The sequence below is a fragment of the Harpegnathos saltator genome, unplaced genomic scaffold (assembly GCF_003227715.2).
Source record: "Harpegnathos saltator strain DR-91 unplaced genomic scaffold, Hsal_v8.6 scaffold176, whole genome shotgun sequence".
In the NCBI taxonomy this organism is placed as follows: Eukaryota; Metazoa; Arthropoda; class Insecta; order Hymenoptera; family Formicidae; genus Harpegnathos; species Harpegnathos saltator.
In genome coordinates, this window is record NW_020229957.1 from 1,363,466 (window position 1) to 1,381,207 (window position 17,742).

At 38.9% G+C, this 17,742-nt stretch overlaps 1 protein-coding gene across 7 annotated transcripts in view; it reads left to right on the forward strand.

The window, feature by feature from the left end:
* Positions 1-17,742, forward strand: part of Lmpt (four and a half LIM domains protein limpet) — a 527,685-nt gene that overhangs the window by 443,168 nt on the left and 66,775 nt on the right. The window contains exon 1 of one of the 7 annotated variants that reach the window (XM_019843742.2): positions 14,425-16,475. The exons of 5 other annotated variants lie outside the window; for them this stretch is intronic. In XM_019843742.2, the coding sequence (XP_019699301.1) occupies positions 14,817-16,475 (1,659 nt within the window). In that variant the 5' untranslated portion in view covers positions 14,425-14,816. Of the gene's footprint in view, positions 1-14,424; positions 16,476-17,742 lie in introns of those variants that run through there. One more of the 7 variants, XM_011149710.3, reaches the window with a different exon arrangement.

Consider the following 17,742-nt stretch of genomic DNA (forward strand, 5'->3'; position numbering starts at 1 on the left):
TTTTTGCTGTAAGAGGCTTCGCTTAGAATATGAGACTATGGGAAATATCACTTTACAAATGGAATACTTTTTTTGGGTGTTGTGAGTTCCTTACACATATTTTTCGAATACTTTTACAGTCAATAATCTTCTGTCAATATATATGTATAATCAAATCTATTTTATAAATATATATATATGTTTGACATACAGTTAAGAAAGACAAAAGAAACGTCTAAGAAACGTCCAAAAGAATTTAAGGGAGTACTTTACTGAAACCGGCCGAGAAATATAGACAATTCTTTTACAAAAACTATCAACCTTAGGAAAGTATGATTTTGTTCATCTGTTTATATATATTCAGAAAACTTTTTTTTTAATTTCTGCGCACAAGGGTAAATTTTAATAGGAAAGATATAAAGTAGAGGACTTCGGATGTGTCGAGAACCATCTTTCTCATTCGTTCCTACAATCAGACTGATTTACCTAAAACAAAAACTGCAAACCAAGTTTCGATCTGCACAACTGTTTTCGCAGTTTCTTATTGATGAGTCATTTATACGAAATTACACATGGCAAAATGGCGACACATAGAAAATGATGTACCGATATCTATCGCATTCTATCTAAAAGCAACACATCGACATATCAAACATACCCTGGGAAATGCTACCACAAGTGTCCAAATGTTTATTAAACCCGGCCTAATTGTAACTATCACTTACGTAATATTAGTTTCATACATACACGCAAGCACGTTCGCTCTCTCCCTGACACGAGATTGAAATCTCACATCGAAGCGGACAGCGAGCCACTTTGCGGACCGAGTTAGACGAGTATAAATAACGCTCAAGATTTACAGCGCTCAACATTGTGCGACAGTGGCGGCCAAATGACAACTGCTTTTAAACACGAAAATAATTAGAAGAAGCCGACAAGACACTCCCCCTAGCGAAGAACGCTAGCGAGGAGACGCGATAGCGAAGGGTTGCGCGTTTCGCACGCCAGACATTCTAGCTAGGTCTTTGCACTTGACCATTTCCTGGTTGCCAGAGTCATGTTCTCATCTCGATCTGCCAACGTGAGTCTTCCATTGTTAATTACACCCGGCGTTTCGCGGAAACGGGATAGACGACCTCTCGAGGCCCGACGAGTGTATCCTTGCCTCGCCCTGCGAGAAATCACACAATCCGATGATCGCGACCGCGCGAATAAATAACTCGGGTGACGAGGAGGAAGAATGAGGAGAGCGTGCGGCAACGAATTCTTGAAACGAAAACGTGTAAGATGTAATTTGAGTCCCCGCCGACGCGCGTCGAAGTTGAGATAAAAGGAACGACGAATGAGAGAGAGAAGTGTGAAGGGGGAGGAGGAAAGAGACTGCTTCCAAGCTCATTAAAAACGAGAAGTACACATTGTAAATAGCAATGTATGGAAAATAACAATGGAAAATAGCAATGGTGCACAAATATAGCAATAGGAATATATTGTAATACATACAAAATAAATAATATTAGAGAAAAACTGAACGAAAAGAATTTTATAGTAAAAGTTACCATAGAATTTCGTGTAATCAAGGAATATAGAGGAAGATTGCCTATCTTGGATCAATTTTTCAATTTTTCTTTCATAATTTGCAAATACTTAATAAAATTTGAATGAAGACTAATAGGAAGCTATCCTTGATCTGTTTGTGACATTCTATAATTTTAAACAATTTTTTATACAATATCCTCTACAGACACATCTTTTTTAAAATCTCTACAAGTGATACAATTTTGGCAACTGATTACTTAAATTGTATCACGGGCTTTCCCAAATTCGATTGTTGTTTTTGCCGTATTCATATGATTAATGTAAGAGATGATTAATTTAAGATTAATGTAAAAGAATCACAATAAAATGCAAACAATTTAAATAAATGTGTCCAGTTAAAATTACGGTTTATATAAGAAACTAAAAAAATGTTTTTTAATTAAAAAAATAAGTACTAAAGTTACAAAAATAAAATATTTTTGTTTTTATAAACTTAATTAAAAGATTAATTAAAATCGTAGCTCGTGTAAGAAACTATAAAAGTATTTTTTAATTAAAAATAAACATTAAAATTACTTATTAAAATAATATCTATTTCTATATGAAGTTTATTTTATGTAAAAGTTATAAGTGACTTTATATTCATAAAATCATTCTTTGACCACTTAAGTAAAAGTTGCAAAATTTACATTCTCGAAATTAAACTTACAGAAATAAAATATTTTTGTTTTTAAAAACTTTATCAAGAAATAAACGACCATTAAATAAAAATCTGTTTTTTATAAAATAAAAAATTAATACAAAAAGGTAACACGAAAGAAAAAAAAATTGCTTTTTGTAAACTTAAGAACAATAGTCACAGATATAGTTTTCTTTGGAAATTCCTAGATTATATCTACAATACAGGATTTCCTGGATCTTTTGGGAAGGAAAAATTCTGAAAATTAATCAGATTAAACTGAGAAGAAAAGTCAAGTACCATTTTGCAAAAATCATAATAGTTATTAGATTATTTATGATTGAAAATGACCACATTTAGAAGCTCTTTTAATTGATAACTTGAAAATTTGCATACTTATTTGCAAATGTACGATTTGAGAGATCAATCGTGTTTTTCAAATTATGACAGTAAAGTATATATAGAGTAAAGTTACCTCCCAACTATGTTGCATAAATATATCAATTTTAATGTAGTATAAAAATGACAAGCTAAATTAATACACTTTCTGAAATTTTTGAAATGCCTTATAACGTAAAACTGAGTAAAATTTATTTTTAAAACTAAAAAGCTTTTACTTGCTTTTTTTAACAAGACACTTCTGTGCATAAACATTTACTTCCTTCTATTAACTTTATAGTGATAGATGAATCTCGCATAATATGTAGACGGCACTCTATGAAATATAAAAATGGTACAATTTAGGAGCCCGTACGATATCGACAACTTTCCTCTATCAGCACATTATGTCTTAATTTATTATCGTAAAAATTAAAGTCCACTATTAAAAAACTATGTTGCTTATCAAAATGAACTTTGCTGACAGTTTTCGCGCTACTAGAAAATATGACAAAATTAGGAACAATTTCTATGGCAGAAAACTATATTTATCCCGCGTACGTAATAGAGAGAAATATATTACATAATATATTAATTATTATACGATTATAATACGATGAAGATAAGAGATAGAAGAATAAATACGTATATAGAGAGATATGTACGTAAGTAGACAGAGATAAACAGAGATAGATAAATAGATAGGTAAACATATTGATTTATCACGCGCTGTGCAAAGATTTGCCCTCATGTATGATAACGGCAGCGATAAAAGCGAGAGCAATAAAACGAAACAATAACAGCGAGGACGAGAGAAAATGAAGAGAGATAACGAAAAGAGAAGGGCCGATGCTACCGAATCTGCGAATCGCGAAACGAGATCACGGCCGATCCGCGGGCGCGTTGACGAAACACAGCGGGCAAGTGGAGAGGAGAAAAGAGGGGTGAGAGGCAGCGAGGAGACTCGCGCTTCCTCAGGAGCGCGGAGATCCCGGCGCGAAGGATTCCGTTTGCGCGTCTAATTCGGTCGGCTCGCGGGCACTTTTCAGATCCGGTGGCACGCTTTTCTCCGACCGTGGCCACGCTGCGTTCGATCATCGACCGAAATAGCATTGGCATTGTTCCGTTTCCCTCCAGAGGAACCGGCTCTCTCTCGTCGGCAAGGAGGTCGACTAATTTCGACCCCTTCGCCGCCGCCGCCGCCGCCGCCGGCGTCGTCATCACCGCCACCGCAAATGCCGATACTGTGTCGCGTTGCCTCTACATCGAGATCGCACGTGATCGACCAACGAATCTGATCGAATGATCGGCCGATCTATCGACCGATGGATCTCGAGAGAGCCAAGCGATCTCGAGCAATTGGACGTTTCACTTTTACGATTTATCGATTAGCCATTAGCTGCGGACGCGGAGAGACTTACGCGCTCTCGAAGAGAGCCCGCTCGCGGCTTTTACGGGCAGAGTCAAGGTCCAGTCTGCTCGGTTCACTTTCGACCAAGTCGCGGCTCGATTGTATGAGGCTTGATTATATTTCAGCGGTCGTTGGGGATTGTGACATAATACGTTATTAAGAAGGATCTGTCGAAATAACTCAAATTGAGTTTAACGAACTCAAGTTGAGGGTTGCGCATAGCGAAAACTAATCGACATGATTCTTCCAACATTTGGAGTCCTTTTAATCTTTTATTTATACAACTGCAATAAACTAAAAATTTGGTTTGGTAAGACGATCATATAAAGTTCACCCGATATATTTTTTATTATATTTATTATTTAATTTTCATATATATCTTCTTTCTACTAGAGAGATAAAATTATTCGCGTATTTACCTCAATATTTTATTGATTATAAATAAACGCAACTATATTATAAACGCTACTATGTTTCAGTTTTGTTATTGCTATTTATCGCTAATTACATTTTAATTATAGTTAATTATAGTTTAAATTTCTACATGTCGAATTGTTAATCTAACTTAATTTTTCTTCAATTTAATTCAATCGCAGTTTGTTCAACAAAATTTGCACATTACTAAAAAAGAAATCGAATAAAAAGAAGAATAGAGTCTCGAATTCGCATAAATTTTAATGTCGAATGATATAAATGTTAAAGGCAGGTCAACAATCCGACATTTCTGGGAATCTGAGTAACAAAATTTTGGCCGCTGGTATAAGTTTAACGCAACTGCAACTATAGTGGCATGCACATACAATTGTCTATTTTATCATTTTATGACTACTTTGAAGTTTGTGTCATTGATAATGCAACATGAGGTCGAGCATTGTCGTGAGGAAGGATCACTTTGCTCGTTTTTAATGCTCGTAATTAGTGATAATTTTTGGTCCAATGCTCGCTTCAATTTATATAATTGCTGTCGATAACGATCAGCGGTGACAGTTTTATTCAGATTTAACAGTTTACAGTACACAATACCTTTTTGATCCCGTCAAATACACAGCAATGCCTTTGAACCATAAATATTGCACCTCAAAAACGACATTGAAGTTTGAAGCATTCTTTGAGCGAAAATTGAAAATAGCCTTTATTTTACAAAAATCCACTTAATATAAATGTAAATACATATAAGAGGTAAATTTGTGTTAAATATGACATGACATTATAAGACAAATTAAAAACAAAAAGACAAGAAAGAAAAAATTTTCGAGATAAAGATATTTTAATATATTACACGTGAATATCAGCGTCTTGTGATAAATATAAATGGTACCATTGCATTCCATAGAATTATTTTTAAAAGGGAAAAATAGTTTTATAGCAGTCATGTCCCGAAAGTCTTGTTTTCCCCGAAAATTACGCATATATAATCATTGATACAAATGATAATTTCCACAGGCCGTCCCAGTACTTTGTGCCAGAAAATGACAGTGTATTTATACTCTCTAGCATATAGCAAAATAGAAAAAACATAGTTTAATAGCAGTCCTGGCCCGGAACTTTCGTTCTTCCCGCATTGGTATGCGCACAGTTTTCGGTGAGAACGAAAGTGTTCCGGGCCACGATTACTATTAAACTATTTTTTTTCTATTTTGCTACGTACCAGGAAGTAAAAATAATTCCATCAGAATTCTATGCTCTGCAGCCGCCATTTTCTTCTGATTAAGAAACAAAAGCAACGCGTGTTGAAAATACTCTTTAGGAAGTTCCATTTTTCAAATGGTATTAACACGATTTTTACTGCGTTTATTGTAAATAACTAAATTAGTAAATGACTAAATATCATGAATTAATATTGAAACATTGAGAAACAATAGCTTTGATTGAAATGTCTTCGACAAAACTGACATTAGTATTATTTCTCACAAGATCCTCAAAGCTAAATGACACTACTAATATTATCTAGAAGGATACCTTGTAGAATAATTTTTTTAGAGAGAAAGAGAGATAGAGAGAGAGAGAGAGAGAGAGGGAGAGAGAGAGAGAGAGAGAGAGGAATGCATTAGTTTTATATCAAACTTCATTAACTTATTTAACAATGTATTAAGAGATTTTCTTTATATAGGAAAGAAATTTTTACATATATCGAAATTGTAATTATTACATTGTAATAATAAAAAATTATTTATTAGGAATAAATTAAGGAATAAGGAAAAAAACGTTCCATTTCGACTTATATTTCGTTTATATCAAATTCGAACTATTTACTGGATTAATATTTAAAATGCTGATATAGATATCTTGCATTTTCTATTACCGTGGTTGTCCAATCTTCACAAAATGTTAAGTAAATAGGTTTGTTGAACTATTTACCGCTATATAGCGCACGATTGTTTTCTTTTCTCGCAGTCTAAACTTATTCAATACTTGTATAGAAAGACGGAAGCAATATGTAAAAATATCATTGCCTGTTCCAATGTTTCATAATTTTTAGAAGTCGGGGCTGCTATACCGTCCGGGCTTATAATAATCGACAAAAATAATTTTATTTCAAGTAAAAATATAGCTTAGTACAATGGCCTTGTTTTATCAGTACAATTAAATAATCGTTTCAAATTTCAAATTATCGTTTATCGTCACATTATTTCTTATTGTGCACTCATTCGAAAAGAAATATATCCCAGAATAACGATAAAGGATTTGCTTGTATCAAAAGCTTGCAAAAGTTCCATAGATATTTCTAATTATAGAGAGTAGTTCTAGTATAGAGAGAGAGTTCCTAGTATAGAGAGAATTTACAAGAACATTTTATTGTAATAAAAATGCTGTCATGTATGTATTAATCAAGTTCTAGTTCGATATAGTTTTTGGTGCAGCCGCGCCAAGATTTTTTGTATCAAATATTTTTTATTGCATCGTTATAATAAATAATTTGTTGCAATAACAAGTGAAATAACCATATAACTCAGTGTTCTAATAAATAATGTTAAATTTTATTTGTAAAAATTTATGTTATGGACATTTTTTGCAGCTAGGTTTTTCTTGAATAACAATAACCTTTAAAAATATATATTTTTTTAATATTGGACACTATTAACAAACGTGTTACATTTTTATAACACGATATAATTTTTACTTTTAAAAGTTTATGTACATATATATCTTAAAAAAATAAATTGATAAGTTTTATTTATAAAAATTTATGTTATGTACATAATATATATCTTAAAAAAGGAAATAATTTGAATTTGAGATTTCTAAAAATATTAGGTATACAATAATCATATATATTAGGTTTCTCAGTTGGCGCTACTATTTTAATATATCACTTCTTTTCTACAGTAGAATAGTGTTGTAGAGTTTTATTATAGTTATAAATTTTACTTGTAAAAACTTATGTTATGTACACATATATAACTTAAAAAAAATAATTTGAATTTTAAATTTCTAAAAATGACACAATAAGTGTTACGTTTGTACTTGGCGCCTTTTTTCACCGTTTTGTTTAAAAAGGTAAGTTTTATATAAGTTCTACTTGTAAATATAATATACATTATATTATATTATATCACATGTTACATTGTATATACGTCACGTACATACACCATTAATATGTAAATGTCGTTAATTTATACTTATTTGTAAATTATCTTCACTTAATTTGCGTATTACCTGCACTACTTGCGTTATAAATTATATCAAGCAGATCTTAAAATTGAAGAGGGATCTCCCTGGACGCGTCAATAAGCACCGGTATTAATTTTTCGGTGGCACAGCTCATCACATCGTCTGCTCAGCATCAGCTGACCGGCAATCAAATGACGTGCATCATAACATACCGTGACGCATACTAACAGTATTCTCACCTTTTTATACCTCTCTCTTTCACCCCTCTCGCCCGTTCTCTCTCTCTGCAGATAAATGCTAATGAAATCCCTGTCTTTGTCAACAAAATATCTTACTTAACCCTTTAACGCCTAGTAGTTTAACTATAGTTACCAGTAACGCATTTAAAAATCCATAACTTAGTCAAACAAGGAGATATTTTCGTTTTCTTTGCACCACTGTAAAGGTGAATTCTTCTGCTAAAAAATGATATATAGATTGTACGTAGATTCGGTTTAGTCTGTTTTAGCTTAGTTTTAACGGTAACATGTTTTGTCAAATTTCAAGTAGGCATAGTTAACATTGCTATTGACACCTAGAAGTGCACTATAAATTAATAGATTGGTATCTGTTATAATTTTATACATTTAGAAGCTTTCTCAGATGCAAAATGTGAAATTAAAAGAATACAGAAATTCAAAATGGCGAATCCAATGTGGTGGACATGAAAATCAAGAAATCAACCTATTTTTGTGAAACCTGGTGTTACCTACAGTTTTTTATGCGGCGAAAAATGAAGGGACGATTGACTATTTAAATGGTGATCTATAAGATATTCTTCTGAAATAGTAAGCGTGACGCTCTGAATGATAAACTTCACTCACAAATATAGTAAAGTTTCAGCTCAAAAATGTCAAGCTGACTATCAGAGTTATGTCGTATTAATTACCCTTCATTTTTCTTTGTATAGGTTGCTCATTTCGTATATGTTTTTAGGATCCAAGTCATATTTACAAATAAACAAAAAACGAACGATAAAAAAACCAATCTAATGAAACCAACAAACGAAAAGCGGAAACTTCATGTACTCATTTATTCAGAAGTAAACGATTGATGCTGATTTTCCGTGCAATTGTTTCACGGTTTTTCTATCTGGATAGAACCATCTCTGAGTGTATCCATGTTTATCATTTTTATCGTTATATTTACAAAAAAATCCATCTCATCGGATAGAACCATCTCTGAGTGTATCCATGTTTATCATTTTTATCGTTATATTTACAAAAAAAATACAAATTTATTCATTCAGGAGTAGACTATTATTTTACATTTTACTTTACATTATTTTACATTGGAAAGGTAATTTCTCGTAAATATAAAATTCTGATATTTTGTTTGGTTATCACTACTTATAATCTCAGTTCAAAAAACTCAAATTTTATTCTTAAAACATTTATAAGAAGGTCGGGCGTTAAAGGGTTAAAATGCTAAGGGCACGACTATGACAAAGATACGGCAATCCTATTAGCATCCGTCTTCTTGAAAGCTCACTCCAGTATATCGCAAAGCTCGCTGATCTGCCCTGTTACACGTCGCGATCATGGGCGAGTCTCGAATGCTGGAACTAAAAGCGTCTCGCCTGGTAGTCGGTCTGCGATGAATCGCGAGTCTATCGGCTGGACAAGCTAGCCCGATAATCCGACGGGTGAATCTGCGAACGCGCTACGAAAGTCCGAGACACAGCGTCGATTTATTTTGGTTCGCGCTCCGATACGCCGTCGACGCGCGGCGTTTATTTTCGGCCGTCGGTGGGAGAAGTGGTCCGGACCGGTGGATTGCGCAGCCGATGTTCCGTCACCCACTCGTGACGGCGGATTTTGCGATTCTTCATCGCCCGGCTGTGGGATTCCTCAGATTTCAACGAGGCGTCTCGCATGTGTGCCCGGAATATAGGAGCGCCGCCATTGTTGCCGCCGTTGTCTTCGTTTCCGCGAGAAGAAGAATGATGGTGTATAATTATACATGAATCTCTGTGCATGATATACGTCATCACATATAATCGTATGTAATTAAATCACAAAGGAAAGAAATGACGTTGTACAAATAGAACTGAAGTAGATGTTTATATTTATGACACTTGCTGAGGGATGTCGACGTTTAAATGAACGAAATTAATTTTCGCTTCTGAATCAACACCATTGTTTCTCGTGTAAACATATATAATTATATATGATTATATCTACAGGTTTCGTTTTAATTGTTATAGCGAATTATCTAGGAAACAGAACTTTTTTAAGAGAAATATTCGAAACAAAAGTTATAAGGCTTTGAAAGAGCGACAGCATGGTGCAATACGCATACCCTGAGAAACTAACCCCTCTTATGGAGTGGCGATGATTCAAATTTTTTAAATAGCGACCTCTATTTTTGATTGTATATCTTCTAAAACTTTGAAAACTTTGACTTTTCAAGAGCTTTCCGAATAGAGGCAAAGCCCCTTAAGCCCTTAACTATAAAGTTACCCTTCAATTAAAGAATGAGAGATCTTATCCATCAGCTCTAGGAAAAACATTTCATCTTATGGAAGTATTTTTCTTATATTGTGATGTCTCAGAGAGACGATAACGCAGCTTGTTAAATCACAAAGAACTATCACCTTCAAGTGACATCTACCGAGTGATTTCGATTTTCTCAGCACGAATTTTCATGCGTGTGTAAGAAGATTAGTTATATGTAATCGGTTTCTCTTGCGGGATAGAAGATGACTTTCGCGTATTCCAACGTGGTCGATCGTCCGCCAATCTCATCGCGCGAATATGGATCGTCGAGGGTTCGATAAGATCCGCCGCCGGCCGCTGCTCTGATATCTTCTCGTTGGAGGCGCGCCAGAGCGGCGTACCGCGCGCAAAATACGCCCGCGTATCATCCTGACGTTAATCCGCAACCGATGAAGTAACCGAAATAAAATCTATCGGGTGACGCCAGAAGCCACCGCGGGCAGCCGGAGCGCGATGGCGGAAGGCGCGAGTAAACAGCGCGCATGCAACGTGTCGCGCGTCTTTAAAGCCGACTTCATGCGACATTTTACATCGGGCTGATGCGTAAAAGGACAAAAAGGAACTGGATTTCTGAGAAAAAAGAAAATTCAATCAATTAATAATTAGGAAATTTACGGCCAATATTACATTAATGTATATAATTGGCGTACGTTCAGAAGCAAACTGACACGGACTTTATTCCTTATGAGTTTCACAACGCATCCGGTATACAGTGAAAGAATTTATTTCTCGTAATTCTCGGAAGGGTCACATTTTCTAATGGCATGCTGGATGCGTTCCGAAACTCATTGAAGGAAAGCGTGTCCACCAATTTATTTCTGAATATATGTCAAAGTTAGTCAATGTGAGTTTTCTCATGTCATGTGTGTATGTAGATATCTTATTCGTTCATTTAATTTCTTTTTATTTCAAGAGTTTCTCTCTGTTTCTTTTTGAAAACTTTTAGTTGACCTAACCTCTCTTGGCCTAATGTGTGACCGATGTATTTGTCAACACCGGTCGTTCGCTATATCGTATATGAATTTCTTTCTTTACTTTGGTTCAATTCCACTTTTTCTTTTTTAAGAACTGTAAGAACCTAATTTCGTCTGTGTATGAACTGTTACAAGTGACTTGATATTACCCATACAGCACAAAAATTGCAGCAACATTGCTGCAACGTTGCTACAACATTGCAACATTGTTGCAACATTGCAATAATGTTGCTGTAACTTTTGTGCTGTATGGATAGTTCAACTCCGACATCAACTATATATTATGTCCGAAAATTTCTTAATTATCACACGGGACGTAACATCCCGATTCATGTAACTGAATAGAAGAACCAGACAAAGACTCAAGGGCGAGAAATGATATCTCCGTTACAGCGATCACAACAATTCATCTGAACATTAGAGCTACATCTCAACTCGACTGGGATAACTGAAAACAATTGATTAGAAACTTCTTATTAGGAATATTCCTGTCTCAATAAGCGAGCTTGATTTTTGCACTGTTATTATTTATTCTTTCTTAGACAACGTAAAATTCTATTATACTAACTTGCTTTCCCATGTAATTTTTTTTCTATTGATTTTTTGATTGTTGATTTTTGATTGTTGATTTTGTCACTATGAAGAAAATTTACGAGATCCTCTCTATACTAATTTTCATACTGAACCAATATTTGGCCCAACGTCTGCGGCCTTTGTATTTCTCAATATTGGCCTACATTTGCTACATCGTGTGGCGCCGGCTTTAAGCGCGAATTATTCTCGTACTCCTCTCTCGCCTCCGTACGAGAATAATTCTCGAGGACGACGTAATCGACCACCTCCACAGTCACTCGAGGAAACAAGGAATAGGCATTATCAAGAAACTTGTGCGTGGCGAGTGGATCGATTCTAATTAGCAGTACACACCCACCTTTCAAGAAGACGTTCAAGTCTCCTTCGATATCTCCTTCTCTCTCTCGTCCCCTCTCTTCCTCTCTCCTTCTCTCGAGACTGAAAAGCACCATATCACACCGGTCTCGCTGACAACCAGCGACACGCTATCTCGCACATCCCGAGTACACATCGTAAGCAAAAAAAGAGGCAAGAAAGAAACGAACGAGAAAGGAGCGCCACTCCTCGCATCATGCGTGTACATTCAACGCGTCATCGCATGGCATAAAAAATTTTACTTACCCGACACCTGTCCCGAAATCGGTTTCGGAAACTTTTGCTTTTAGTTATAGAGTTGATAAATTTTTTAGTTATAAAGTTGGTAAGTTTTTTAGTTATAAAGTTGCAGAGCCTGAAATCAACTTAGACACGTTCCAATAATTGATCAGCTGATTCGTGCGATCGATTTTACGATCGGGAGATTCGACAAAGGAGATCGTAAGCAATAAAAAATCTATACATTTTTCTCCGTCTAATGTTACAAAATTAGCAGTTAAAACACCAAGTTTGTAAATAGTGCACGGCCATGAACGCGCGTCTAAGCCATGTCCCGCTCGCTACACTAACAGAAATAGTTTCGTGAAATTAATCGCGCGATCAGCTGATCAATTGCGGAACGTGTCTAGGTTAGTTTCAGGCCTACCAACTTTACAACTAAAACCAAAGTTTCTGAAACCGACTTCGGAACAAACCTGCGGCCGCCGTCGGCGGGCGGCGGGACCGCGCTTCTGGCAGCCGCGCGGATTATCAGCGTCACATATTCATCAGGTATTCGTATCGTCCTAACATCGAGGAGAGTTACGTTCAATGCGCTCAAGCTTCGGCGTGCGCGTCTCAGTCTCGAGACTCTCGCGGATAAGTCGTGTTATTGACCGGCGACGATCGATCGTTCACCAATGGCCACCGACGGTGTATTAACAAACGACGACGGCCGCGGGGCTGCGGTTGCGCCTCGGGATCACTAATTACCATTCGCGCACGTCAATCGATCGCGCCGCCATCCATTGCATCGCGCCATTAAGGACAGGGACTCGCGCTAAGTCCAGGGACATTTGGGCTAACTTTAGCCACTTTCAGCCGCTCAGCCGGACCCCGCGCGCGTACCGACGTCGCGACGACGTCCACGTCGCGTGACGAGTCGACATAACGAGCCGACGGCCGCCAGCCTGGCCACTTTTGCCCGCGGAAAATAAAACAGTGCATCGGTCGCCATCCGGCCGCAAGGATAAGCCGATAATCGCGCGATCGGCCGACCCGCCGATTTCCCGATAGTCGCCGTCGCGCGATGCCATGCGTTGCTCGCTGGCTTCGATGATACCGAGCCGCTTGGGTTGAGGGAGGGAGAGAAAAAGAGAGAGAGAGAGAGAGAGAGAGAGAGAGAGAGAGAGAGAGAGTGAGGGCGAGGAAGACCGGGAAACGGAGAGAGATATAGAAAGAAAGAGAGAGAGAGAGAGAGGGAGAGAGAGAGAGAAAGGGAGAGAAGAGGGAGACGTCACACAAGACGCGTGAAGAACGTTTACTACTAGGTGGTGGACTAGAGTGTGACGCGTGGGTGGTCCGAGGGGTCCCCCTCTAGAGTCGCGTAATCGTCGTCTGTCTTCCCGCTGACATCACCGACAACAAGAATTACTAACGTGCTTACGAGAGACAGTCGCGGACCGTGGCCGTCATTGGGAGCGCGAAAGGCGCGAGACAGCTCGCAGGACAGCTCGCCATGAGAGAAGCATGCTTTCAGGGAAGGACGAAGACCCGTCGCGGCAGGATGCCGGCGAGTGTCCCGGAGTACAGCATCGTCAGCTAGAACGGAATTCCTCGGAACGGAACATGTTCCTCCTCGCTGTTTGAACGTGAGAACTCGCAAACTCGTCTCACGACGTCGGGACGTCCACGTGTTCGTAGTCTCTTTCCTTCACGGGGGATACCGCGGATCAGCTGTTGCCGAGGCACTCCCCGAGCTCGAAACGGAGCGACGACGAGTGATTGGATTCCTACGAGGCTAGTCCGTCGTTGTGCAGCGCGAGTCGCGACTTCCTTGGGAAAGAAAAAAATCACCTGCCGCAGGAGTCGCGAGACGAATTCGGGCAGGAGGTGGGCGAGTACTCGCGGCAACTCTGTTTCTCTGTTTTCTGCCCTGCACGTGACATCACTCATCCGTCTTGGGAATTACCAGTGAGACAAAGGAATTGTTAACGCGTCGACACACGAGCGCGCGCGCGCGTGCTCGCGCGATGATCTTTGCCCCGACGATCGCTTCTTCGCGAGTTCCACCTGAGAGATTGAACCGCCGCTCTAAAATCCCCCCCCCCCTCGACGCTCTTCCAGCCCACGTGACGTCAGCGACATTAATATTAGAACGACGAGAGGCGATCTCGCTCTAGCGCGCGAGAAAAATGTAGCATCGGATCATCTTCGTCGACGTCGTCTTCTGAAGCGCTGCCAGATCATCATTATATTTATAGCCAATTGAAGGTACCGCGAGACTTGTACTTTGGATTATGCAATGACCTTAAATAAGCATAATCGACCGCCGGTAATATAGACAAATCGGTCACCGGTCGTCGAAAAACTCTCCACCGATCTTTCTCTTTTTCTCTCTTTCTTCCCTGCGGAAAACGTTCGTCTCAAGCCGTTGCTGAAGCTCTCGTGCGACGAAACAGGCGCCGACGAGCTTCTTCTTCGAGAATGAGCCCACGTGTGCGAAAGGACGCTCGCAAATAAGCAGTCGAAACGCTCTCTCGAGCCGCTAATTACTCACGAGGATGGGTCTGCTACTGTCGGTATTAGTCGGCTGTGTCGGTGTCCTGGAATTGCTCACGTGTCTGAGACACGCTTCCGATGGCCTGGTCATCACGATCAATCCGCCGACACCGTGCCTATCGTACCACGAGCCGGCCGCGAATGACGTGCAGAGCGTGCATGACTCTCTCTGCAGCTTCAGCCATTCGACCGACTTGCGATTTCCCCGTAGCGTCAAGCACAAGCTCGAGAACCTGCACGAGTACAGCCTGCGAGTGCGAAGCGAATTGCGCACCTTGGACAAGAACTTCGACTACAGCACGTTATCGGAATACAGCGCCAGTTACCTGCTCGGCGGCTCCAGGTCAGAATCCAGACTTAGCCCAGAGTCTAGGTTCAGCCCGGACTTAAGGTACAGTCCGGAGAATTTAAATTACTTCGTGCAGGACGATGAAACATGGATCGTCCACGTGGAACGACATCCCGTCGAGGACCACGAGATTCATGAATACAACGAGAATGAGTACGTCGAGACGAAGAACTCGTTGAAGGAGCTGAACGCGCAGTTAAGGGAGAGTCTGCGGCAAGTCTCCCGATCGTTACTCCCACCTGAACCGGAGAAGTATGTCAGGATACCGACGCCGATCCCGCTTGACCTGGACGAGGAGATGCAGCGAGCGTCCTCAAGCGAGGTCGACACGTCCTTCGACAAGGACTCGGGCAACGAAGCGCCCACTACGAGGTCCTTTGAAATCTTGCCGATCTTCAAAAAGTACAAAGATTCACACTCGGCCTCATCGGTCGACGAGTCCGATCATGAGGAGCGGCGGATCACGCGGAAAGTCCTGAGGAAGTCTCCCTTGAGGATTCAAGATCCATCGAGGAAGTCTAAGAGCGGCGGCGTTCTGAAGAAAATGGACAGGCCGGCCGTCGATCTACCGACGATCATCGACTCGCCCGTCGAAGTAACAGAAATCGCGAAGAAGACCTTCGTCAGCCAGAGGAAACTCAAACCCGGCAAGTCGTCGACGACGATCGTGAGGAAACCCACGAGATTAAAGTCCAAGAACGCAGAAGTCAGCAGATCGGCGGAAAACCTGAGCGCGAAGGCCACGTCGAAGAGGAGCCGTGACCCTGAGCGCCGCAAGTCCGACATATCTGTGCAGACGGTGCACGACCTGCTGAGGGACATGTCGACCAACACATCGCCGACCAGCAGCCCGCCGTTGTCCAGGTCGGACAGCAAGAAGAGCGTATCCGTGGAAGTGCAGACCACCTTGGAGGACGCACTGTTGGACGATGAGGCCGCCGAAGAGCTTGGCTACAGCGTGCTCGGCTTGTCCGAGAGCAAGAAGGATCTGTTCTCGCGCGACAACTCCGCCAAGAAGTCCTTTAAGAGCAAGAGGTTCCGCTCCGGTTCGAGGGATGATCAAGAGAAACATGTATCAATCAACGGAGTCTCTTCGGCCGCGGGGATATCGCGGAACGACCCGATCCTAGCCGAACGAGAGTGCAAGGAGTTGAACGGTTGGCAAAGGCGGGAGGACTCAAGACCCAAGGTAGAGGCCGACGACGATGACGACGACGACGATGACGAATTCGCGGACGCGGAGGATGTGAGTTCCGGAAGGCGGTCTATACAATATACAACACCAGACACTGATCAAAACAAAGCATTTTGGGTAATACACTTGACTTACACGACCGTGCGCCGCGCGACCGCATTAACCTAAGCTGTATTGTCATGAATGTTTCGGTAATCGCTCGAAGCTGAGTCCTACGATGCAAGCAACGACGAACGAAAATTTCGAGATTTTTGTACTACCATAGCTGAGGCAAACTGCTTTGGTAGTGTAGTGAATTTCAGAGCAAACGCAATTCCACACACTAAGCAAGAAATGCAGCTTAATAATTCAAAAAGAGGTTAAAGATAATTAGCAGCATCAAATTGGAAAATATATTTTACACAAAATGGAAGGGGGAGGGGTGGAATCAATTTCTTACCACGCCACAAATCAGACAGATTGATTTTAATAAAATATAGTTGTGAGATAAATGAATTTCAGAGACAATACGATTTCATGCACTGAGCGAGGAGTGTAATTTGATAATAAAAAGAATTAAGAGCTATCAATAGCACCATATTGGAAAATATATTTTATACAAAATAGGGGAAGGAGGGATGGAATCAATTTCTTAGCATTCTGTAATTATTAGACAAATTGGCTTTAATAAAATAATAACAATTAAAATAAATAATAAAGAACTAATAAATAATAACAAATAAATAATAAATTAATAATAAATAAAATAAAAATAATAATTATTATTATGAGGAATAATAAATTATTATGAGGAAAAAATAAATAAATAATAAATTTCAGTCAACGAGATTTTATGTATTGAGCGAGGAATGCAACTTGATAATTAAAAATGAGGTTAAAAGCAATTAATAGCATCAAATTGGAAAATGTATTTTACACAAAATAGAAGGGGGAGGAGTGGAATCAATTTGTTAGCATGCCGCAATTATCAGATAGATTGACTTTAATAAGAGAAAATTATAAGGTAGATGAATTTAAAATCAACGCGCGTCCACGCATTGAGTGCAGTTTGATAGTTAAAAGTGAGATGAAAACTAATTAACTGTATCAAATTGCGAAATGTATTTTATTTAAAACAACGCAGGTTAAATTTTTTGACATTCAACAAGATAAATTTATTTTTAACAAATTACATTGAATGTATATAATTCATTAATCAGAAGAGAGATCATGATTAAATTATTATATTCAATTTAGAAATATATTTTACATGAAACAGGAATAAATTTTTTAGCATTCCGTAATTATTAGACAGATTGATTTTAATAAAATAACAATAATTAAAATAAATAATAAATAATAATAAATAAATAATAAGTAATAAATTAATAATAAATAAAATAAA